Here is a 23,899-nt window from a genome sequence, read left to right on the forward strand (position 1 = left end):
TCATGCCACTCCCTTCTGGCTTGTAGAGTTTCTGCTGAGAAATCAACTGTTAACCTTATGGGAGTTCCTTTGTATGTTATTTGTCATTTTTCCCTTGTTGCTTTCAATAATTTTTCTTTGTCTTTAATTTTTGCCAATTTGATTACTATGTGTCTCGGCGTGTTTCTCCTTGGGTTTATCCTGTATGGGACTCTCTGCGCTTCCTGGACTTGGGTGGCTATTTCCTTTCCCATGTTAGGGAAGTTTTCGACTATAATCTCTTCAAATATTTTCTCTGGTCCTTTCTCTCTCTCTTCTCCTTCTGGGACCCCTATAATGCGAATGTTGTTGCATTTAATGTTGTCCCAGAGGTCTCTTAGGCTGTCTTCATTTCTTTTCATTCTTTTTTCTTTATACTGTTCCTCGGCAGTGAATTCCACCATTCTGTCTTCCAGGTGACTTATCCGTTCTTCTGCTTCAATTATTCTGCCATTGATTCCTTGTGGTGCAGTTTTCATTTCAGTTATTGTATTGTTCATTTCTGTTTGTTTGTTCTTTAATTCTTCTAGGTCTTTGTTAAACATTTCTTGCATCTTCTCGATCTTTGCCTCCATTGTTTTTCCGAGGTCCTGGATCATCTTCACTGTCATTATTCTGAATTCTTTTTCTGGAAGGTTGCCTATCTCCACTTCATTGAGTTGTTTTTCTGGGGTTTTATCTTGTTCCTTCATCTGGTACATAGCCCTCTGCCTTTTCATCTTGTCTGTCTTTCTGTGAATGTGGTTTTTATTCCACAGGCTGCAGGATTGTAGTTCTTCTTGCTTCTGCTGTCTGTCCTCTGGTGGATGAGGCTATCTAAGAGGCTTGATGGGAGGGACTGGTGGGGGGTAGAGTTGACTGTTGCTCTGGTGGGCAGAGCTCAGTAAAACTTTAATCCACTTGACTGTTGATGGGTGGGGCTGGGTTCCCTCCCTGTTGGTTGTTTTGCCTGAGGTGACCCAACACTGGAGCCTACCTGGGCTCTTTGGTGGGGCTAATGACAGACTCTGGGAGGGCTCACGCCAAGGAGTACTTCCCAGAACTTCTGCTGCCAGTGTCCTTGTCCACACGGTGAGCCACAGTCCCGTCCCCCACCCGCCCCCCCCCCCCCCCCGCCTCTGCAGGAGACCCTCCAACACTAGCAGATAGGTCTGGTTTAGTCTCCCCAGGGTCACTGCTCCTTCTCCTGGGTCCGGATGCGCACACTACTTTGTGTGTGCCCTCCCAGAGTGGAGTCTCTGTTTCCCCCAGTCCTGTCGAAGTCCTGCAATCAAATCCCACTAGGCTTCAAAGTCTGATTCTCTAGGAATTCCTTCTCTCGTTGCCGGACCCCCAGGTTGGGAAGCCTGACTTGGGGCTCAGAACCTTCACTCCAGTGGGTGGACTTCTGTGGTATAAGTGTTCTCCAGTCTGTGAGTCACCCACCCAGCAGTTATGGGATTTGATTTTACTGTGATTGTGCCCCTCCTACTGTCTCATTGTGGCTTCTCCTTTGTCTTTGGATGTGGGGTATCTTTTTTGGTGAGTTCCAGTGTCTTCCTGTCGATGATTGTCCAGCAGTTAGCTGTGATTCTGGTGTTCTCACAAGAGGGAGTGAGAGCACGTTCTTCTACTCTGCCATCTTGGTTCCTCCCCCCCATACCATACTGTCTTGATTACTGTAGCTTTATTATAAATATTGAAATCATTTAGGGTAAGTGCTGCAAATTGTTCTCCATTTTCAAAGTTGTATTCTAGGTCCCTTGCATTTCCATATGAATTTTAGAATCAGCTTGTCATTTTCTACAAAAAAAAATCCTCTTAGGATTTTGATTGGAATTGCATTGAATCTATAAATCAGTTCAGGAGAACTGACATCTTAAATAATATTGAATCTTCTAACCCATGAACACAGTCTGTCTCCATTTATTCAATATTTAGGTTTTCTTTAATATCGCTAAGAAATCTTTTATAGTTTTTAGTGTACACATCTTGCCCATATTTTGTCACATTTATCTCTCTTTTTTTGTTGCTTCTGTAAATGGTATCTTTTATTTATTTATTTATTTTTATGTTATTGAAGTATAGTTGATTTACAATGTGTTAATTTCTGCTGTACAGCAAAGTGATTCAGTTATAAATACATATACATTCTTTTCATATTCTTTTCCATTATGGTTTTAAATGGTTTTTTTTTAAATGTCAATTTCCAATTGTTGATTGCCTTCATATAAAAGTAAAATTGGTTTTTGTATGCTGACCTTGTAGCCTGCAACCTTGCTAAACTTGCTTATGTCACTTCTAGTAGCTTTTTTGTAGATTCTATAGGATTTTCTACATAGATGGTATGTCTTCTGGGAATAAAGACATTTTTTCATCTTCCTTTCTAACCTAGATACCTTATATTTCTATTTCTTGCCTTACTGTACTGACTGGAACCTCCAATACAATTGAATAGAAGTGGTGACAATGGACATTTTGGCCTTGTTCCTGATCTTAAGGGGAAGCATTCAGTCTTTCACCGTTAAGTATGATGTTAGGTGATGTTAGCTGTAGGGTTTTCTAAATGCCCTTTGTCAGGATGAGGAAGTTCCCTTGTATTCCTTGCTTGCTGAGAGTTTAAATCCAAAATGGATGTTGGATTTTATCAAATATTTTTTTCTGTATCTATTGATAGAATCATATGATTTTTCTATATTGGTCTGTTAATATGGTCAATTATATAGATTGGTTTTCAAATGTTAGACTGACCTTACATTCCTGGGGTAAACTCTGCTTGGTAATGATTATATATTATTGGATTTGATTTTTTTAAAATTTTGTCAAGTACCTTTGATCCAAAATGATAGCTTGAAGGCGATGAGATGGATACAGTTGGGTATTTTTTAAATTACTGATTTCCAATTTTATTTGTTCATTATTCTTTGTTACACGTTGAGAGTTCTTTTTGTTCAATAAGTGATCCTGTTTATGTTAAGTGTTCTATGTGTGCTTGATAAGAATGTAGTCTCTCATTTTTGGATACAGGGTTCTTTTTTTTTTTTTTAATTAATTAATTTATTTGGTTGCAACCGGGTCTTAGTTGCAGCCCGTGGGCTGCTTAGTTGTGGCAGGCGGGCTCCTTAGCTGTGGCATGCGAACTCTTAGCTGCGGCATGCATGTGGGATGTAGTTCCCTGACCAGGGGTCGAACCCAGGCCCCCTGCATTGGGAGCATGGAGTCTTATCCACTGCACCACTGGGGAAGTCCCCAGGGTTCTTTTTTTTATTGAAGTATAGTTGATTTACAATTTTGTGTTAGTTTCTGGTGTGCAGCAAAGTGATTCAGTTATATATATATATATATATATATATATATATATATATATACACACACACACACATACATATATATAAGAATATATGATGAACCTAGGGCAGGACAGGAATAAAGACGCAGACTTAGAGAATGGACTTGAGAGCATGGGGAGGGGGAAGGGTAAGCTGGGACAAAGTGAGAGAGTAGCACTGATATATGTACACTACCAAATGTAAAATAGATAGCTAGTGGGAAGCAGCTGCATAGCACAGGGAGATCAGCTCGGTGCTTTGTGACCACCTAGAGGGGTGGGATAGGGAGGGTGGGAGGGAGGTGCAAGAGGGAGGGGATATGGGGATATATGTATACATGCAGCTGATTCACTTTGTTATACAGCAGAAACTAACACAGCATTGTAAAGCAATTATACTCCAATAAAGATGTTAAAAAAATATTCTTTTTCATAATCTTTTCCATTATAGTTTATTACAGGATATTGAATATAGTTCCCTGTGCTATACAGTAGGACCTTGTTGTTTTTCATATAGAGTAGTTTGTATCTGCTAATCCCAAACTCCTGATTTTTCCTTACCTCATCCCTTTCCCCTTTGGTAACCATAAATTTGTTTTCTGAGTCTGTGAGTCCGTTTCTGTTTTTGGATGCAGGGTTCTTAAATGTCCTTTATATCAAGCATGCTAAATGTGTTTATCTTCCTTTGTCCTGAGTAATTGTTGTCTGGTCTCACTCTTTTTTTTGGTATTTTTTTTTTGGCTGCGCTGTGGCTTGTGGGATCTTAGTTTCCCGACCAGGAATCAAACCTGGGTCCCAGCAGTGAAAGCTCTGAGCCCTTGCCAGGGAAATCCCTGGTCTCACTCTTTTTTTTTTTTAATTTTAATTTTATTTATTTATTTATTTCTGCCTTGGGTCTTCGTTGCGGTGTGCGGGCTTCTCATTGCGGTGGCTTCTCTTGTTGTGGAGCACGGGCTCTAGGCACGTGGGCTTCAGTAGTTGTGGCACGCAGGCTCTAGAGTGCAGGCTCAGTAGTTGTGACACACGGGATTAGTTGCTCCGCGGCATGTGGGATCTTTCGGACCAGGGCTCAGACCCGTGTCGCCTGCATTGGCAGGCGGATTCTTAACCACTGTGCTACCAGGGAAGTCCCTGGTCTCACTCTTGAATAGTGGTTTAGTTGAGTATAGATTTGTCAATAGCTGTTTGACAATACTGTATACCATCATCTTCTGACCACTGGTTTTGCTAGTAAGACATGTTTTTTGGTTTCATTAGTTGTTCCTTTGTAGGTAATCAACTTTTCCCCCCTCTGGTTGTTTTTATTATTTTGTTTTTAATCTCTGGTGTTCCGTAATTTCACGACAGTGTGTCTAGGTGTGGATTCATTGTTATTTACTGTGTATAGGAATTGGAGTGCTTCCTTACTCTGAGGACTCATGTCTCTCTTAAATTTTGGAAAGTTCTCAACCATTATCACTTTCTTTTCTACACCTCTAACTGGAAATATATTGGACCTTATTATTTGATCCTCCATGTCTCTTAACTTCTGTTTCATATTTGAAAAATCACTTTATAATTTCCTTTAGCATATTTATTTCCCAATTCACTATTTGTTTCTTCTTCTGCATCAAATCTGGTTGTTTTTCATTTTGAGTTTAATGACTACCAGTTCCTTCAAGTTCTCTTATGTTCTTTTCAATATGTCTAGGTTTTTTTAGAGTTCTGTTCTTTCATTATGGATTCTACTCCTTTATCCCTACAATAATTTTACATATTGTTATTTTTAGTCTTCTCTTGATTGTTCTACTCTCTCAGTTCTTCTTTTCATTGTGTTACTGATTTTCCCTCATGGTGAAATGTTTCCTCACGTTTCCTCTGTAATTAGTTATTGTGCATTTTGTGAATTCATCTTCTGCAGAGGTTATTTTCTGTGAGTGTCTCATTCCTAGGTTGTTGAGTGGCTTTACAATGGTTTCTGCCAAGGAGTTTTCAGTGGTTTAGGACTAAATTTTTACATTAATTTCCTGACTTGGGATCCCCTTACCACATTTTGGACTATAGATCTACATGTGTCTTGGGGTTTCGGTTTTTCATTAAATTTTATTTTGCCCACCTAGAACCTGGAGTGGGTGACATGCTTCCTTGCTGCTTCCATGACCTAGGTCCTTTTATTCATGGAAGGAACAGCCCAAAGGGCCCCAGATACATTTAGGGTCTCATTTCCAGTTCCTAAATTCACGAAGGCCTAAGGCCACATTTTGTTCTAAACTGGCATTAAAACCCAAGTTCCACGGGCCTATATCCAGGTCAGATACCAGTCTTGACCTGTCAGTTCATGCACTTATTATTCAGGTTTCATGTTTTCCTTCTGTTTCTGGCACCTGAGAATTTCTCTTTCCATTTGGCTATGTGAATAGTGGTGCTGTGACCATTGGTGTACAAATGTCTGTTCGAATCCCTGCTTTCAATTCTTTTGGGTATGCATCCAGAGGTGGAATTTCTGGTTCAAATGGTAATTCTATTTTTAATTTTTTGAGGAACTGTCATACTGTGTTCACTGTGGCTACACCATTTTCCATTCCCACCAGTAGTGCACCAGGGTTCCAGTTTCTCTACATCCTTGCCAGCGCTTGTTATTTTCTGCTTTTTTTGGGGGGGGGGGGGCCACGCCCTGCAGCATGTGAGATTTTAGTTCCCCAACCAGGGATCGAACCCAGGCCCTTAGCAGTGAGAGTGCCGAGTCCTAACCATTGGACCACCAGGGAATGCCCATATTTTCTGCTTTTTTGATAATAGCCATACTAATGGGTGTGAAGTGACATTTCATTGTAGTTTTAATTTTCACTTCCCTAATCTTTAGTGGTGTTGAGCATCTTCTCATGTGCTTCTTGGCCATTTGTATGTCTTTTTGTCTTTTACCCCTGATATTTTTCCTGTTTTACTGCATATTTTCTCTTTTATTTGAATTGAGATTGAGCTTGTCAGATTTCATAAGGAGCCTGATTGGGATTGTATTGGATTTATACATTAATTTGAGGATTATTGGCGTGTTTACAGACTTGAATCTTTCTATTCAGGAGCACTGGGTGTCTCTCCAATTGTTTTTTCTTTTTTCTTCCCCTGAATTTTCAATAAAGCTTTGTGAAGATTTTGCACACTTTGGATTTATTCCTGGGTATTGCATCTTTTATATTGCTATTGTGAATGGTTTTTTTTTTTTTTCTATTGGCTGTTCTAATGGATTACTGATAATGGTGGGTGGGATGAATGGCTTATTTTAGACTTGTTCATGTTGAGACCTACCTTCTACATTATTTTCTTTTATTGTTGATTGACCCCACTAGCTTGGATTGTCACCTCTTACGAGTTTAGAGTCTTTTGCAAAATCAGAGCTATCACAGCGCATATTTTTTCTTCAGATCATTTATGAAAATATTAAGCAAGTTCTATCCCAGAATTTATCTCCATGATACCATAGTGTTTGTATTTATCCATCTAAAACCAAGTTTATTCCTACTCTAGTCTATCATGAATTCTCAGGAACCTTAACAATTAAATGTCTCCATCTAGAGAAGTCCTTAGGTATCCCAATCATTTGTTTCTATCTAAGGAAACTCCTTATTCTTAGCCAAATGGTACCCGTCAATTTTTATTTTTTTAATTTTGGCTGCACTGGGTCTTTGTTGTGGTGCGGGCTCTTCGTTGCAGCACACGGGCTTCTCTCTAGTTGTGGCATGCGAGCTCCAGGGCGCACGGGCTCTCTAGTTGTGGCACGCGGGCTTAGTTGCCCCGAGGCATGTGGGATCTTAGTTCCCTGACCAGGGATCGAACCCACGTCCCCTGCATTGGAAGGCGGATTCTTAACCACTGGACCATCAGGGAAGTCCCTACCCTTCAATTTTGTGTTAATCCTTTCCTCTCTTCTTCCTTTTCTCTCTCTCCCCTTCTCCCCACAGTTCTTCCTTCTTCTCTGCCTCCTTGCCATTTTTCTTCGTCTTCTTTTTTTTTTCCTATGTAGCTTTGGACCTGAGCAGGGACTAACTTGTGACCTCTGCTCATCCCCAGCCAGGACATCACAGGTGATATTTACTATTTCAACTTTGCCAATGGGCAGTCCATGTGGGACCATCCCTGTGATGAACACTATCGGAACTTGGTGATCCAAGAGCGGGGGAAACTGTCAACTCCTGGGGCCAATAAGAAGAAAGAAAAGAAAAAGAAAAAGGAAAAGAAAGACAAGAAGGACAAAGAGACCTCCAAAAGTCCCCTGGTGAGTCAGTGGATGCCAGCTCTCAGAGAGGCCAGGCCTGAAACCTGCGGGATATCGGGAACCTCTAGCTGTTTACAGCTGGGAGGTTAAGAATAACAACAATAATATAGTAATTTTTTGATAGTGCATCATCTGAATTATGCCTGTCTTCTGGCAAATTTTCCTTTCAGGCTTCTAGAAGTGGTTACTATCTCTAAGCAATTTCTTTTTCCGCCTTGGGAGGCACATATGACATAATAGGATTAGTGAGTGAGTGCCCTTCTGAGGATGGGGTTTTGCAGTGATGCCATCTGCCCCTCTGGAGAGTCGGGGCACAGGGAGCACTTGGTGGAGGCCAGAGAACCCAGAGGAGCGAGTGCCTCTCCTCTCCTTTCCGAGCCAGGCTTTCCTCGTGTGGGTTCATCATGTGTCTCAGTGGTGCAAATTCCTAGATGTTTGATGAGCCATAATTCAGTTGTCAGAACATCAGTGCCTTCAAGATCCAAAAAGAAAAGCTTGAGGCTTTATCTGGCCCTGTGGATGGCCTTTGCTGCCAGTGTCCTTGGTTCATGGTGGATAACTGAAATTTGATTGCAGTGCCATCACCTTGGTCCCAAGTAGCTTGTTTACTCAGAGTTGAAAGTTATCTTTCCCATTATCATTCTGTTTGTCCCTCCAGGTGTGAGGCAGGTGGGCCACGTTGAGGAGACGGAGGGACTTGGGTACCCAGTTTAGCCAGGTGGGGAACACTGGGAATACCTTTTCAACCCTCTTAATGGTTGAGTTGATTTGCTGTGTTATTTATAGTCTTTATTTCCCACCGGTGCCTGGTGCTTACTTCTCAGTGAAGATTTCCTCCATCTTCCTTCCTTTGCAAGGTGTCAGTTCTGACATTGGATAGTTGCTGATGAATTTATCCTTTTTAATCATTTCCAAGCTCTACAGATACTCCTCTCCCCCCCCCCCCAATATTACTAATCATGGTTCTGAGAAATAAGACAGCAAGTCCATTCTTCCAGGTGGAGAAAAGAGAACAGGTAATTTCCAAAGAGGCTGAATTTTCTAATGGCATGTGTTTGAAAGGTAAAAGATGTATAATGGGCTTTTCACTAACCCCGGACTATTTTAGATGATAATCAGCATCTGGGCAGGTGCTGGCATGACTGAAGGTGAGAGAGGGAATGAAGTGAGGGTTCTGGGGTGGAGGGTTAGGTAATAGACTGAGCTCTGGGTGTGTGACTGAGTTCCTGGAGCTCCCTGTTAAAAAGGATTCCTCCTGTGGTTTCAGGAGCTGAGGGCAAGTGGACTGCCCTGGACTGCCAGTCTGGGTCTTAGGGCTCAGGACAGGCGCAAACCAGAGTTTGTCCGGGGGCAGGCCTGACCATGTGGGCGACCGGGCTCAGGTGGTTTGGGCTCTCTGGAGGAGAGCTGGGTGGAGTTTAGTGTGAATGTTTGCAGGATGCGGTTGATCTTTTATGGTTTTTTCTACCCCAAGATTCCCTGACTGTGTGGACCTCTCTTGAGCAGTATCAACTCTTGCCTTTGGTAGAAGACCTAGTCCCAGTTCCCAAGGCTCGGTTCCCTGCTTATGTTTCCCCTCTTTCCTCCCTTCTTAGACTCTTTCTGATAGTCCTTGATAAGGATGGTGGAGTTTATGAAATTAACCAATCACAGAATTGAGAGCTTGATGGTACCTTTGGGATAATCTAGTTGGTGATTTTCAGACCTTTGTTAGCAATGGAACCCTGTCTTCACATCAGTTCTTCCATTAGAGGGCCAGTGTATAAAGAAGAAGTGGAGCTGCTCTGGTTGAACCTGGGGGTGTGGGTCTTGGTGATGCCTGTTCCCCATCACATGCCCACCATAGCAGCCCCCAAGGTACAAGGTGGAACCAATATGTGGGTTCCATGGCGCAAGGTTTGTAAGCCATTGATCTTGCCCAACCTCCTCTTTATAGATAAGGAAACTAGGGCCCAGAAAACAACAAAGCTCAAGGGAGTTTTTAGCTTTTCTCCCCTCATTGGTTTGTGTTTTTCTTTAAATGGAGGTTGGGTTTCTGCTAAGGGTTTGCCAAGGGCTAAGGGAGCAAGTAGCAATCAGAAGTGCTTTGTCTTAGTTTTCTCTGCCTGTTTATGTACCCATCTAGGAAGCACAGCCTGAGCAGGGACTTCTGCCTTCTTCCTCCTTTCTCCGTGGCCCATCCCCTCTCTCAGCACCTGGGCTGGCTGATCTGGACCTAGACCAAGAGATGCAGGCTAGAAGTGAGGGCTCCTTTAAGAAAGGGAAGAGCCCACGTATGCTGGCTGACACCCCTAGGCCTCTCACGGGCTCCCTGCCCAGCAAACTACAGCCACTCTTCAAGGGGCAAGCTTCCCGAACCCACCAGATCTTTGCCGACGTGGAGAAAATCTTAGGCAGGGCCCCAGCCCACTGCAGGGCAGAATTAGGTGATCAGCAGGGTCTGGAGAAAGCCCAGCAGGCGACAGAGAAAATCTACCTGGGGTTTTCAGACCCTGAAATAGAAGAGCTGGAAATGAGGACCAGACAGCAGAAACCTGGCGCTCTGGGCCCTGACCACACCGGGCCCTTCCGGAACGGGCAGGATGCGTTAGAGAGCAGGAGCCAGGCCTTGGTCCACTCGAAGTTTTCGGAAGCCCTCAAGGGCCTGCAGCTGAAAGGGGAGCAGCACAGCCATAACATGGCCAAACGGAGCTCCACTGGCCCCGGTGGGGACAAGGGCCAGAGCCCCATTCCCTCGCCGTCCCCTGAGGAGGATCCCTCCCTGTCCCTTGATTCTTCTGACCCCATGCTGCCTGCCAGGAAGAGCAAGCCATTCTTGTTAGTCAGCAGCCCAGCCGAAGACCCGAGCTGGCAGGGCGTTTCTGGGGAAGGGGGCAGCATGGGCAGGGGCAGGAAGAGGAGAGAGCCCCCGGGATTGTGGATGGGACAGGTCTCCAAGCTTGTCCACAAGGATGCCCCTTGGGGCAGCAAGAAAATAGAGCCCGAAGACCCTGAGGTTCCAGGGGCCTCAGCCAAAGGTCCACCTCAGGGGCTCTTGCTAATACCCCCTGACACCCTGGTCTCAGAACCAGCCCTGAGCGCCCCTGCAGTGGGTACCCCTCGAGGGTCTCCTTCCAGTGAGAAGAGACCACGCCCAGGCTCTCCGGAGCCCCCCGAAGAAGACAGGAGGCTGGGCAGGTTGGGGCCTGACTTGGAGAGCAGCAGCAGCAGCCTGGCCTCGCACCTGGGCTCTGAGGTCCTGGGGGAGGTGACCAACTTCCCGTGGGACCTGCAGAGCTCCTGGGGATCTGAGCGGGGTGTGGGTCAGTCAGGCCCCGGACCCGGGGAGCAGCACCCCAGCCCCTTCCTGGCGCCCCAGTTGTCCCACGTGCAGAGCTCTGCTGAGGAGCAGTCAGGGAGTGAAGACTACTCTGAGGACCAGAGGTTCTACCAGCACGTCCTGCAGGTGTTCAAGCTCTCCAGGCGGCTGGAGGGCCCGGGGCCACCCGAGAGCGCGCGGGAGAGGCCGTGCAGAGACCTTGCCAACGTGGTCTGCCGCCTGGCAGCCGAGTCTTCCAGGATGTCTAGTGAGGGTGAGCACGAGGCCATCAGAGCCATGGGCTCCAGATTTCTGTCTTGGGGGCCAGAGATGCAGGAGCGTCCTCAGAAGGTGGCCGGCGCCCCGGCTGGGCAGGAGGCCTCTCGGCAAGCTCGTTTCCAGCCAAGCAGCGGCCCTCTCAGTCAGGGGCTGGTCCAGCTGAGTTCCAGCAGAGGGCTTGCTACAGAGCCAGGCAAGATGCAGCTTCTCAACCAGGTAGGCTTCTTAGAGAGCACGGCCTTCACGCTCAGTGAACTTGACAGGGAGGGAGCAGGTTGAGCTGACACCTTAACACAGCCAGCAGGTCTGCTTTTTCCTGTTCTCTGTCCTCCCTCGGTAACTACTGATCCCTTAACCACCCAGGATGGCCATCTTGTGGGATGACATGCAGTTCCTGTTTCTTCTGCCCCATCACCTGCAAGGGAGGGGCTGAGGGTATCTAGACTTCCCTTCCCTTGATCTAACTGTACTTCATGGGTGGTTCACATGCTCTGAAGATGATCAGTTTTGAGGCTGAGCAAGGTGGCACTTATCCTGGCACTCATGCAAGATATAGGTACTGTCCCAGGATTTGGGAAGCCTTCCCCATCAGCTGATTATAGAGAGGTCCTCCCAAGTAGACACCCTACCCCCAGCCTCTGAACTTAGTCCCTTCTGGGAATCACACAGAACTAGAGAGTTAATACTGTCATGAGAGGCTGAAGCCCAGGCTCTCTCTGCCGTTCAGTGAGCCGCTTCTGCTTCTTGCCTCCCAGGGTTTCCAGAAGCATGTGAATAACCTGTCAGGCTTGTGCTGACCGCGTTTGGGCCTTCACTTCCTCCCCTATTGGGATCTACCAAAGGGTTGGGCTTGCCCTGTCGTTCTGACTCTCTTTCCCTTTAAAGAGTCACCACTTGCTTCATTCAGAAGTCAAATTGGATCACAGACCACCACGGGGGTCGATCTGCATTTCCCCGGCCATTCTTTTGCTGTTGCCCAGCTGTGGCTTTACCCAGTTGTTACCTCGGTTCCTAATTGCTGGCGTGCCCTGGTTCTCCGTTAGCTCTAATAACTACTGTAGCACTATAAATATCAGATAAGCTGCAGATTATCCTGAAAGTTTTCATTAGCCCAATGGCAGCAAGTTTATCCTCTCTAAAGGACAACGCCACGCACAGCCCATAGTGCGTGATCAGCTAGGAGCCAGGGATGTATAATTCCCCTGCTAACCACTGATTTGGTAAAGGTCTGGGAGAACAAAGCCCTCAGCGGGCCTGTCTCCCTCCCTCAGGCCCCCAGCACGTTAGCAAATTAGCCATGTTAGGAGTCTGTAATTTTCCATAAATATAGTGTGGGAAGAATTTTACTTGCTGATCCACTGGGCTGGCTGGGAGGAGCAGGCTGGGTTTGCTCACCATACACCTCAGAGCAGATTTCCTGGGCTCCTTTTCCGCCATAGCCAGGAGGCAGTGTACAATACTGGCTTAGAGATTGCCCTGCGTTCCGATCCCACGTCTGCCCTCATTGCAGGCCCTGTGATTTGGGGCAGGGGTCTTGACCTCACCAATCTCCGTCTGCTCTCATGGGGACTGTGGCCTCAGATGGTTTTGAGAGTGAAATGAGACAGGTGCTTACCCCGGTGCCCAGGGCTCAGGCAAAGTTGGCCAATTTTTTTATTATCAGCTCCTTTTCTGCCTAACGAAGATACCCTGCAGCAGGCCAGGTGACTGGCAACCTACAAAGGTTTGGGAGGGGGTCTCGTGTCACCTTTCAGATAAGCATCTGATGCCCTTCCCATGCAGAAATGGGTCGTGTTCAGAGCCCGCCCGATGGTCTGGCCCCAGGCCCAGCTGCGGGTGAGAAGATGGGCCACCTGAACTTCTCAGCCTGACCTCCTCAGGTTCCCCTTTCTCTCTTCAGTCCCCATGGGATTAGAGAGGAATGGAATTTTTGTGTTGTTTCATATACAATTTAAGTTTGAGGATTTGTAAAGAGCTCTTTGTAAACTGTCCCCAGAATGCTACCCTGCCTCGGCTTCTAAGCCCATACTCTTGTGATGTGAATCCCTGTAATGATAGCAATTCCACAACACTGGTGTAGCCCTGGGCCACGCACACGTGCTCCTTGCCATCAGTATCTCATTTGAATTTCTCAACAAACCTTCTTAAGTAGCAAGACGCACATCATCTCTGTCTTGCAGATGAGTAAACTGAGAATCCAAGAGTCCGTGAGCGACCCAAGGTCTCACAAATTCTGCCGCCCAGTTGGTTTCTCTCCCCAGCCCTCGCTGGCACAAAGCCTTCGTTTGGCCATCCCAAGAGCAGGGCAGAGGAGGGGCCTGCACAGTCCTCTGGCGAGGCTGCCTCCAGCCCCTTTCCTCATCAGTGGAGAGCGGAAAGAGAGTTCTTTTGTTGCTCATGTGTATTTTTCATAGTTAATATTTATTTTAATTGAAGTAATACATGCCCATGTTATTAAACAATGTCAAGTCGAGCCAAAAGGCATAGAACGAAATATAGCAGTTCTCGGGTGTGGGTACCCCTCCCCAGAGGCAACGGCTTTCTTCCAGTGTTTGCTTCCATATTTGTAAATAATATGCTTAGACTGCTTTTTCTTGATTCATCCGTTTTCAACTTCATCTATTGAGACTTCTCATGCTGGTAGATGAGGCTTTTGTCTCTTCTCCCCCCAACCCCCCAACTTCCTCTGTGGCTTCGGAGGGAGAGCTGAGGCCTCTGCAGCATCTGCCAGATGTGAAAGAACCATTTGCTGAGAGATAGGCACAGACTTACGAGAATCAGGAAACCAGCCCGTGATTCTCACACGGCTGGCACAATGGTAATTTCTGGATGTTGTGTTTCATTAGCAGCCTCTGAACGGAGGCGGTTTAAATTTGAGCGGGCAGGATTTAGATGTTTTATTTTTATATCCATCTCCACACTCTCAGAGCCCCGTGGATTCTTGGGTTTGTAACAGGATGTTTTCTGTTGCCCAGGCCCTGGGCTCCTCGTTAGCCCCCGTCCACATCCCTCTCGGGGGTCTGGCCCCGTTAAGGGGCCTGGTGGACGCCCCGCCCTCTGCTCTGCGTGGATCTCAAAGTGTGAGCCTGGGGAGCTCGGCGGAGTCTGGTCAGCATGGAGAACTCTCACTGGTAAATGCTTTTTCTTGTGTTCGGTGTAGTTACCGTGGGGCCTCCATGTTCCATGCTAGGACCCATGACCCGTGGATGAGAGATAGAGGGCACGGGCTGAGTCCTTAATGCTCATAATCTAGTGGGGAAGGTGAGTCACACCTGGAGGATGCTGAACCTGGGCTCTGGGCGGTGGAGGATGGACCCAGGGCATAGGGGCTGCAGTGGTGATTTCCTAGTCACTGCAGCCAGGGCAGCAGGAGTTGGACAGGGAGGGATGAGTATGAGCCGGAGCTGCTGGGGTCAACTTCCTGGAGGTGGTGGGCTTGCTCTGGGAGCCATCTAAACAGAAAGAGAGAGGACAAGGCAATCTGAGGGTCTTCCCCGTAAGTGCCTTGGCTTTCCTTCTCTATTTTGGAGCCTTCACAGGGTCTCAAGACTTCTGCTTATACAAAGGGTCTCCTGGGCTCCATCCATGAGGACAAGAATGCTCTCAGCCTCTTGGCTTTAGGAGAGGAGACCAATGAGGAGGATGAGGTGGAGAGTGACAACCAGGTAAGAAGGAATCCTTTTCTTGGCCTGGAAACCCTCTGTGCTATGAAAAAAAAAAAAATTTTTTTTTTTTTTAAGTTGTGGTCAGATATGTATACCATAATTATCATTTTAACCACTTTTAAGCGTACAATTCAGTGACCTTAACTACCTTCACGATGTTGTACAGTCGTCACCACTATCCATCTCCGGAGCTTGTTCATAATCCCAGAGAAACTCTGTACCCTTTAAACAAAGCTCTGCATCCTCCCCTCTCGCCAGTCCCTGATCTGCTCTCTGTCTCTATGAATTTGCCTATTCTAGATATTTCATATAAGTGGAGTCATACTGTCTTTGTCCTTTTATGTCTGGCTTCTTTCATGTAGCATAATGTTTTCAAGGTTCATCCGTGTTGTAGCACATGTGACCGGATAATATACCATTGTATGAATATACCATATTTTGCTTAGCCGTTCATCTGCTGGTGGATAGTTGAGCTGTCTTTACCTTTTGGCTAACCTCTGTGCTACTTTGAAAATAAGTGAAAATGATTTTCCAGCCCGCAGCTTCATTCCTTGCTCAGTCTGTATACCTGCTGGGTCTGACCCAGAAAGTATAACGAGTGAGGAGCTTCTCGGCCCCCTGGGCTGACCAGTTTCCTTGCCATCATTTTCATTTTCAGAGTGTCCGAAGCTCAAGTGAGCTTCTTAAGAACCTGCACCTGGACATCAGGGCACTGGGGGGTGACTTCGAGTATGAGGTAAGAGCCTGAAGCCCCGGCAGGCAGATGCCTCAGCCTGGCAGGTCCCTCCTTCCTTTCTTTTTTTTTTTTTTTTTTTTTAAATTATTTATTTATTTATTTGGCTGTGCCCGGTCTTGGTTGCGGCATGTGGGATCTTTAGTTGCAGCATGCAGGATCTAGTTCCCTGACCCAGGGATCGAACCCAGGCCCCCTGCATTGGGAGTGCGCAGTCTCAGCCACTGGACCACCAGGGAAGTCCCCCTCCTTCCTTCTTAAGCCTTCCTCCTTGTGGGAGACTTATTTGGAAAGAGTACCATTTTGTCCCAGTCCTGTCCAGATGGGATTTCTGGGGTTTGGGGAAGCACAAGCGGGGAAAGGAATTCATCCATTCACTCATTTCTCAGGTAACCACCGTTTATTGAATGTTTCTACATGAGGCACTTTGCTAGGTGCTATTGGCCACACACGCCTCAGTTAGCTGTGATCCCTGCCCTCAAAGAGTTTACAGTCTCATTAAAGAGAGACTTACGTAGCTGGGGCTCGGAGTGGAATGCAGCGCGGCCGTCGGGGTGGTAAAACCCAGTGTTGTGGGTGGGGAGAAGTCGGGGTCTCCTGTCCGTTTGGAAGGCCTTGTTGAGAATCTGACATGTGAGGTGAGCCAGGAAGGACGGTGGGCGGGACCGGGCGAGCAGAGGCGAGTGGAGACGGAGAGCTCCAGCTGCAGGGCACCACACAGGCAGAAGCAGGAGCGGAGCACGAGGGTGTCTCCTTTGCCTGGAGCCCAGGGCGCGTGTGGGAGAGGAGTGGGGAGTGGGGCTGCGGAGGTAGGTCGCGCTGGGTCGTGGAGGACCTGAGTGCCAGCTGAGAAGTTGGGACTGGGTTACACCGGCATCGGGAGCCATGGGAGGTTTTGAACAGAGGTGTAACGCCGTCCAGATGCTTAGCATTTGTCGAATGCTGGCTGTGTGGCGGCAGCTGTGCTGTGGTCGATCCCAGCACTGGTGAGGAGTGGCCTGGGCGGGCCTCTGGGAGTGTGCAGTTGGAGAGGAAGGATGCTGGGCACTCTGTGCTTAGTGAGCGCTTAGTACATGTTGAATAAATGAATATTTAGGAACCTGTAAAGCAGGGCCAGGTGTGTAAAGAGCTCGGGCACAGGTACACTCTTTGGAGGAGTTCTGAGGGCAGAGAAATTACCTGCCCAGAGATGAGGGAGAACTTGGAAGAGGCAACATTTGACCCCGGTCTTGAAGAGTAGGGAAGTTTTAGACGTGGGGGTGGAAGGGATGTTTTAAGCAGGTGAACAGCTTGAGCAAAGGCACGAGGCCTGGGAAATGCAGAATATGGATGGGACTAGCTTCCGGAATGTCCCCCCAGCAGTCCTGTTGCTTCTCATCTCTTTCCCTGGTCTGTCCTCCACTCCTACCAGAACGTTCTTCCTTCCTTCCTTCCTTCCTTCCTCCCTCCCTCCCTCCCTCCCTTCCTCCCTTCCATTTTTGGCTCGGTTGGGCCTTTGTTGCTGTGCGCGGGCTTTCTCTAGTTGCGGTGTGCGGGGGCTACTCTTGGTTGCGATGCGCGGGCTTCTCATTGTGGTGGCTTCTCTTGTTGCAGAGCACAGGCTCTAGGTGCATGGGATTCAGTAGCTGCGGCACGCGGGCTCAGTAGTTGTGGCTCGCGGGCTTTAGAGCGCAGGCTCAGTAGTTGTGGCACACGGGCTTAGTTGCTCCATGGCATGTGGGATCTTCCGGGACCAGGGCTCGAACCCGTGTCCCCTGCATTGGCAGGTGGATTCTTAACCACTGCGCCACCAGGGAAGTCCCAGAATGTTCTTTCAAACAAACAAACAAAACCTGAAACTCATCATGTCGTCGTAATAACTAAAAAACCCCAGTACATTCTTCTACTTGAAAAAGAACATTCCCTACTATCTGTTCTTGGTCTACTGTCTAATTTATTAATTTCTAACAATTAAGCTTTCTCTAAATATGTCCAAAGTATTCACACAACCAATAAATCATGAAGTCAACAACTCAGATTTCCCCAGACATTGAAATATTGATTGCAAGGTCAGTTAAACTTTTCACAAAATAGAAAATTCTTTTAAAGACTTTGAGCTGAAAGAGATCACTCACATTTATTAGAATGACCACAAAACTGACCAGTGAAACAACAGTGCCTGTTTCATGGATTTAAATGTTTCCTTATTATCTTTTATTATTATGTCCTTATCATCCCTTTTCACGGTCTTATTGTTTCTGACTCTTACTTCTTGGTCTTCAGCTCACCTTGAGAGCCAGGGGGAAGGTCCCAGGGTGGCTGAGGTTGAGGATGCTGGCTGACACCCAGGTGTAGGTGGGCTCTCCCAGCTGACCCAGCTCTAGCCATTGGGCAGGCCCCATGTTATACTTAGACTCACTCTGTAGCCTCAGAAACTGTCCCCGTTTTTGGCTCTGCCCAGTCAGATATGTTTTGATTGTGACTTTGATGCTTTCTGCCACGTGACACATTTTCTGAGTGTCATCAACCTGATCTGGCTCTGCTTTGACACTTCCTTCTGAATGGGGCCTGGTCTGTTGGCATTAAATCCAAAGCCTTCTGTTTTTGGTTCCCTGAAATGATAACTTTATTTCTTCTCATCTGCCATTAAGACCTTATGATGCTGATGGAATCAGCTCAGGTTTTGAGCCTGGAAGGGTGTCCGTGAGTAGGAATGAAGTGTCAGGAGGACTCGCTGGCCTTTGGAGAAAGAGGGCAGTCTCCACAAGACTGAGCAAATTGAGAGTAGGGATTCTGCCCTGTTCGTGTCTGTGTGTCTGGAACCTGGCCTGCTCCCTGGAACTTAGGAAGTGCGTGGGTATGTTTTGCTGAGCGATTGAGTGGATGAATAGGTGCGTGAATGAATGAGCCATGCTGGGACCGGAGGGTATCCTGGCAGGTCGTGTTGTGCTTTTTTCTTCTCTGGGCTTTCCCAGGTCCTGGGTAGAGTGGACACTGGATCCCTGCGTCAGCTGGTGGATTGAAGATCCCGATGTGGATCAATCATAATGTGCTTTGACTTGGGCTAGTTAATTTTTCCTTTATAATAGTTTACAAATGTCAACAAAAAAAGGGATTTTCTTCTTTGACATGTCCTGGATTTTTAAAAGCTTCCCTTCTGATCTTTATATGCTTCTTTGGGGGAGTGGGAGCTTTTAAATGTATTTTTTATAACCTCTTTAATATAAATAGGCAACCCAGTGTGACGGGGAGAAATGTCTGAAGTGGGAGGTGTTAAATACACTCCCTCCCCCCGCCCCATCTCTAGCATCCCGGCAGATTTAGTTCTTTTTGCCACATGGAGTGTTGGGTTCCTGTGTTCTAACCTCAGGCAGGAACTGGGGCTTTTCCTGGTGGGGAAGGTTAGTGGTGGGGATGAACGGGGGTTTTAGGACAGACAAAGCTGCCTCTGCTTACCGTGCCCTTTAAAATGGCTTTTGTCCGAGTTTATAGACCTTGGGTCCTTTGAGCTGCCCACCTCTTCCCGCTCCTGGGCAGCCCCGGCAGCCTGAGATGGAGACGGCTGCCTGAGATGGAGAGCTTATTCTGTGGTTTGTTTTACCCTGTTTCGCTGTCAACAATCACTTTGCTCATGATTCCATGAGAGGGCAGTAGGATGGCAAGAATGCCTCTCTCTTTCTCTCTCTCTCTCTCTCCGTCTCCTTCCCCCTCCTCTCTTGCCTTCAACTTAAACCCGTTTCTAGTCTATTACAGAATCAAAAGGGATACGTTCCTGGAACAGACACTGAGAATGGATGGGAGTGAAAGAGGGGAGGCTGAAGGGTAGGTGAGCAGGCAGCAGATGGCCTTGTAGCGCTGGTGAAAAGACCATCAGCAGATCAAAGGGGAGGGAGGGAGCTGGGCTTAGAAATAACAGGATGATGTCAGTGTGATTGGAAAGCGCTAACAACACCGGGGAGCAGTGCAAAGAACTGAGACCGACTGGGTGGGAATGAGACATGGAAAATAAACCGACTGATGTTTGGCTTGCGGGGGGGAGGGGTCTCCCCAGAACGGGATCAATGCAAGGACATGGTGTTCAGCTCCCCTGTCTCCCACTCCCGCCCTCCTGAGCCGTGTGGATTGTAGGGCCCCTGCCTTTGTGCTCTGGACCGCAGGAGGGGGATTGCAGCATGGGAGACCTCATAGCTTTTGGGGGTTATGTTAAATATTCATGAAATAGTTCGTACAGGCACTCTCCTGCACCCACCCCCCTTCATGCAGATGGCAAAGTCTTTTTGGAAAAAAACAGCAGGAATTTGCCTTATACTCAAGGACCTGGGGCTGTGACAGGAGGAGACAGAAGGAGTGTGAGCACGGTTGAGCTGAGAGCAGAGCCGTGCTGTGGGTATGTCCCCCGGGTACCCTGCCGAACAGCGGCGCAGGAGGCTGTGCGCAGGGGCCTGGGTGTGCGTCCTGGGCCGGGCCTCAGGCCGTGGGCCCCGCGATGGAATGAGGGGCAGGGCCTGAGTTAAAGGAGAGGAGCGTGGAGTCAGCTGGGTTTCCCAGACACTCAGCTCTCATTCATCCATTTGTGGATAATCCACAACAAATGCCTAGTCTCCCCCTGCTGTCCTTCCCCTGAAGACGTCCCCCTGGCTGTCCTGTCATTGCAGTTAGTTGATGTGGGCGCAGGGAATGCAAGTTCACTTACTTTCATGTTAGCCATGTTTTAATATTTTACTATTTACGTAGACAGAATAGGATAAGCTCCATGGAACATTCTTCTTTTGAAGAATTTTAGCTTGAGAGTGGCATAGCCTGGGCCTGACATTCTGTGGTCTGGCCATATTCTCTCATGTGTAAGAATGGGAATCTCCCCCTGGGTCTGGTGTCCTCTGATTTTTGATAGGTTACTTGTTTTTCTGTCGTCTTGAATGTTAATAGTTAACATTTGTTTAGCTATTTTCCATTTCATAAGCACTATAACAAATACTAGTCTAATCCCTGTATAATTGTGTAAAATAGATATCACACCTCCATTTTACAGAGTAGGAACTCCTATATCTGCATTGACCCACTTAATCATTTTTAATATTCAGTCAACAAGCATTGACGGAGCACCTGTTATGTGCCAAAAACTAGACACTGAGGATAATAGGGAGCTGATTTGGTGAGGGCAACAGGCAAGGAAGTCAGCAGTTATAAGACAGTAGTTGTTGTGAAAGAGGATGAGAAAGGCTGATCTCAGGAAGGCTTCCTGGAAGAGGCAATGCTGTGAGGACCAGTGGGAGCTTGTCAGGGTAGATTGTGTGTGTATTAAGAACGCGCATGGCAGAGCAGGGAAATGTTTGTTCACAGGCAGGATGTGTGTGTCTGGAGAAGACCTCGGAGGAGCAAGCAGGGCTGGGCTGGGTGAGAAGGGCTGTGAGCCGTGTGAGGAGATGTGAACTGGTGGTCCGACACCTCCTCTGTCCCCTAATCCAAGGTCTGTTGCCTTTCTTTCATCATGAGATGAGCACGGCCTGGGTGGCTTGGCTGTGCTTGCTGAGTCAGACCCCCTCACTCCCCCCGAGACACTCCCACATCCTTCTTGGCGTCCAGGAGCCCCACAGACCGGTCATTGCGTGCTGGCCACTGCTGAGAGCCGGCTGCTGTGGGGACACCGAGGTGAGGAGGCCTGGCCTCACCCTGAAGATGTCTCTCAAAGAGGAGGAGCTCATCCTGGCCCCTCTGCACCCAGTGACTGTGAAGGCTTCCTCCACACTACAGTTAGCGTGTCAGGAGGGGGGGCAGCACCGGAGGGCACCCTGCCTTTGTGCTGCCAGGGCATGAGGGAAGCCCACCCCTTCTCTGTTCAGCCTCTGCTTTTCTCCCTGGGACAGGCGTGGCGCTGACCACAGCGTCACCACCGTGTCCGGTGCCCTTTGCTTTGGGCAGTAAAGGCTCATAGCCGGGGCCACCTGGGATGTTTCACTTTTCTCCATTCTCAGCTGAATTCCTTGAGGGCAGGATCTATCTTCCTATTCAGGTCGCCACGGTGGGGTTTGGCTCATAGAAGGTGCTCGGTGAATGAACCTGTGGGTCTCATCATAAAACATGAGTTAGCGTTTATGGAGCGCTTACGGTGTGCCAGGTGCAGTTCTCTGTTCTTTGCTCACTCAATGAGTGTTAACTTATTTAATCTTCCCAACAATCCTATGAGATAGGCCCTACTATACCCCCGTATTTTAGAGGAAGAAACTGAGGCCCAGAAAAGTTAAACAGTTTGCCTAGGGTCCCTGTAAGCACGGAGCCAAGATTTGAACCTGGGTGTCCTATCTCCGAAGTCAGGCTCTGAAGTGCTCTGCTTTCCTGCCTCTCTTCACCATCCTTGGAAAGTTTGGGTGGGCTTGTCAGTCGGCTGCCAGACCTGCAGTGGACGGTCATGGCTTTGGGTTCCGCGGATCCTTTAACAGGCAGACAGCATGGGTGAATGGCGTGTTTGGGGCTTTTCCTTGGCCCTCTGGACTCTAGTCATCATGCTTCTTGTTGGAGTGTCCAGGGTCAGGCTTCAGGAAGTCTCAAAAATCCCTGCCAAGAAGTTGTTCACGCTGGCAGCCCAAGTTTAGCACAGATGTTTTCTGGGAAGAAGGCTTCTCTGCTTGAGCCTAGGAGAGATCGCTGGCTGTATTTCCAAGGGAGGAGTTCCTTTTTCTCTTGTGGTAGCTCTAAAGGATTTTCCTGGTCTTTACCATGGGGTTTGTGAGCGAGGAGCAGGGTGGGCAGCTGTAGGGGTGCACTGCTCCCATCTCCTTTCAAGAGACCCTGCAGAGGGGACCTTTGGGGATTAACGGCCTGCAGCTGTTGAAACTTTGATCCACCCCGGCTCGTGCCAAGGCCGGGCTTGTTGATGGAATCGATGGGGTGCAACGGGCCCCGGAGCAGGGCCATTTCTGCCCGACGGCTGCAGGACTGTCCATGGGGCTGAGACCCTTTCAGAACTGTGCTGTGGCCTGAGGCTCTCCTACTCAAGCCCCCTCCTTCCCTCTCCCCTGTCACACGTCTCAGACCTGTGTTCCCAAGCCTCTCCCCACCTCCCGTATCCTCATGGGCATTTCCCCCAATCAGTCTTCTACACACCTCACCCCATCTGGCACTTGCTGCCCAGAGGACTCACTTGATGGTCCTCCGACAGAGGATCCTGGCTCCAGGGCTGCTTATGCAGCCTCCCTAAGGGGGAGGCTATAGGGAGAGAGCTACCCTCATTGCTATGCAAGAAGGGTACCCTCCTGAAACTTCTTCCCTGCTGCCTTTTAAAAATGAAAACTCTAGACTTTGGTACTTTTCTCTCATGCGGTTCTCCGTCATCATCATCGTAAACAAATATTGACTTCTGAGCCTGCCATCTTATGGTTTGGCCAATGGGGCTGGAATGAGCCAGATTTATTACTCGAGAATGTGATGGGTGGTGACAGAGTTGTATAGTGCAGTGCACGGGATTCCAAGCTCCTCAGTGGACAGGGGTCAGGTTGGGTGTATTCAGATCACCATAGAATTTCAGAGTCAGTGGAGCTGGGCTGGAGCCAGGCATCTGTGTTTTTAGAAGCTTTTGAGGTGTGGGATAGCCATTGGTTTCAGAACTGTAGGCGTCATGGAATGGCAGCTCCGTCTTGTAACAAGTCTCTAAACCCTTTTATTAATTCCTGACGTCTTCCTTTCTGACACGGTCTTCTGCTCCCTAGGAATCTCCAAGAACAAGCCAGCCAGAGGAGAAGAAGGACATTTCTCTGGATTCCGGTGCTGCCAGCCCCCCTACGCCTGGCAAGCTCTTCAGCCAAGGTGCAGATAGCAGCCTGAGCAGTGCCGATGGCCAAGGGCAACAGGGAAGAGGGGCAAGTTGGCTCCCAGAAAAAGAAAAGAACGATAAGAATGATCCCGGGATGTCCAGGAGTGTGGCGGACCCCGGGGGCGACTCCACGGGCGATCAGCCTGCCAAAGCCAACAAAAAAGAGGCACCAGAGGACCCGGTGGATGCAAGAGAGGAGGGTTCCCGGAAGGAAGAGGCAGCAAAGGAGCCAAAGAAGGAGGCTTCCGTCCCGAAAGAGAGCAGATCAGAGGCGAGCGAAGTAAGTCACTTTGTCCCACGGGCAGTTGCTGGCTGCAGCCCTCTGCTGCTCTCTCGTGCCCTGTGCCCGTTCCTCTCCCTTCATCTTTATTACTGAGTCAGGAGCTGCATTTGCAGGCCCGGCAATGGGCCGTCAACATCAGCCAGAACCCTTAATTGTGACAAATATGCCCAGACCCAGCAGGCAGTAAAATCCTGAATGAAACTCCAAACCTGCTGGCACTAGAAATTCAGAGCAGAAATTTGCTTTTCCGTTGGCACCTCCTGGGATATTCCTGTTCC

The 23,899-nt window shown here is 48.1% G+C and overlaps 1 protein-coding gene across 19 annotated transcripts in view; it reads left to right on the forward strand.

Annotated features, from left to right (window-relative positions):
- Window positions 1–23,899, forward strand: part of CEP164 (centrosomal protein 164) — a 72,277-nt gene that overhangs the window by 17,730 nt on the left and 30,648 nt on the right. For 15 of the 19 annotated variants that reach the window (XM_057553204.1, XM_057553203.1, XM_057553213.1 and 12 more), the window contains 5 exons: window positions 7,373–7,577; window positions 14,130–14,285; window positions 14,685–14,819; window positions 15,478–15,555; window positions 23,235–23,618. In XM_057553204.1, the coding sequence (XP_057409187.1) occupies window positions 7,373–7,577; window positions 14,130–14,285; window positions 14,685–14,819; window positions 15,478–15,555; window positions 23,235–23,618 (958 nt within the window). The remainder of the gene's footprint in view (window positions 1–7,372; window positions 7,578–14,129; window positions 14,286–14,684; window positions 14,820–15,477; window positions 15,556–23,234; window positions 23,619–23,899) is intronic. The other 4 variants (XM_057553206.1, XM_057553209.1, XM_057553220.1 and 1 more) reach the window with 4 other exon arrangements.

The sequence above is a fragment of the Balaenoptera acutorostrata genome, chromosome 9 (genome assembly GCF_949987535.1).
Source record: "Balaenoptera acutorostrata chromosome 9, mBalAcu1.1, whole genome shotgun sequence".
Classification (NCBI taxonomy): domain Eukaryota; kingdom Metazoa; phylum Chordata; class Mammalia; order Artiodactyla; family Balaenopteridae; genus Balaenoptera; species Balaenoptera acutorostrata.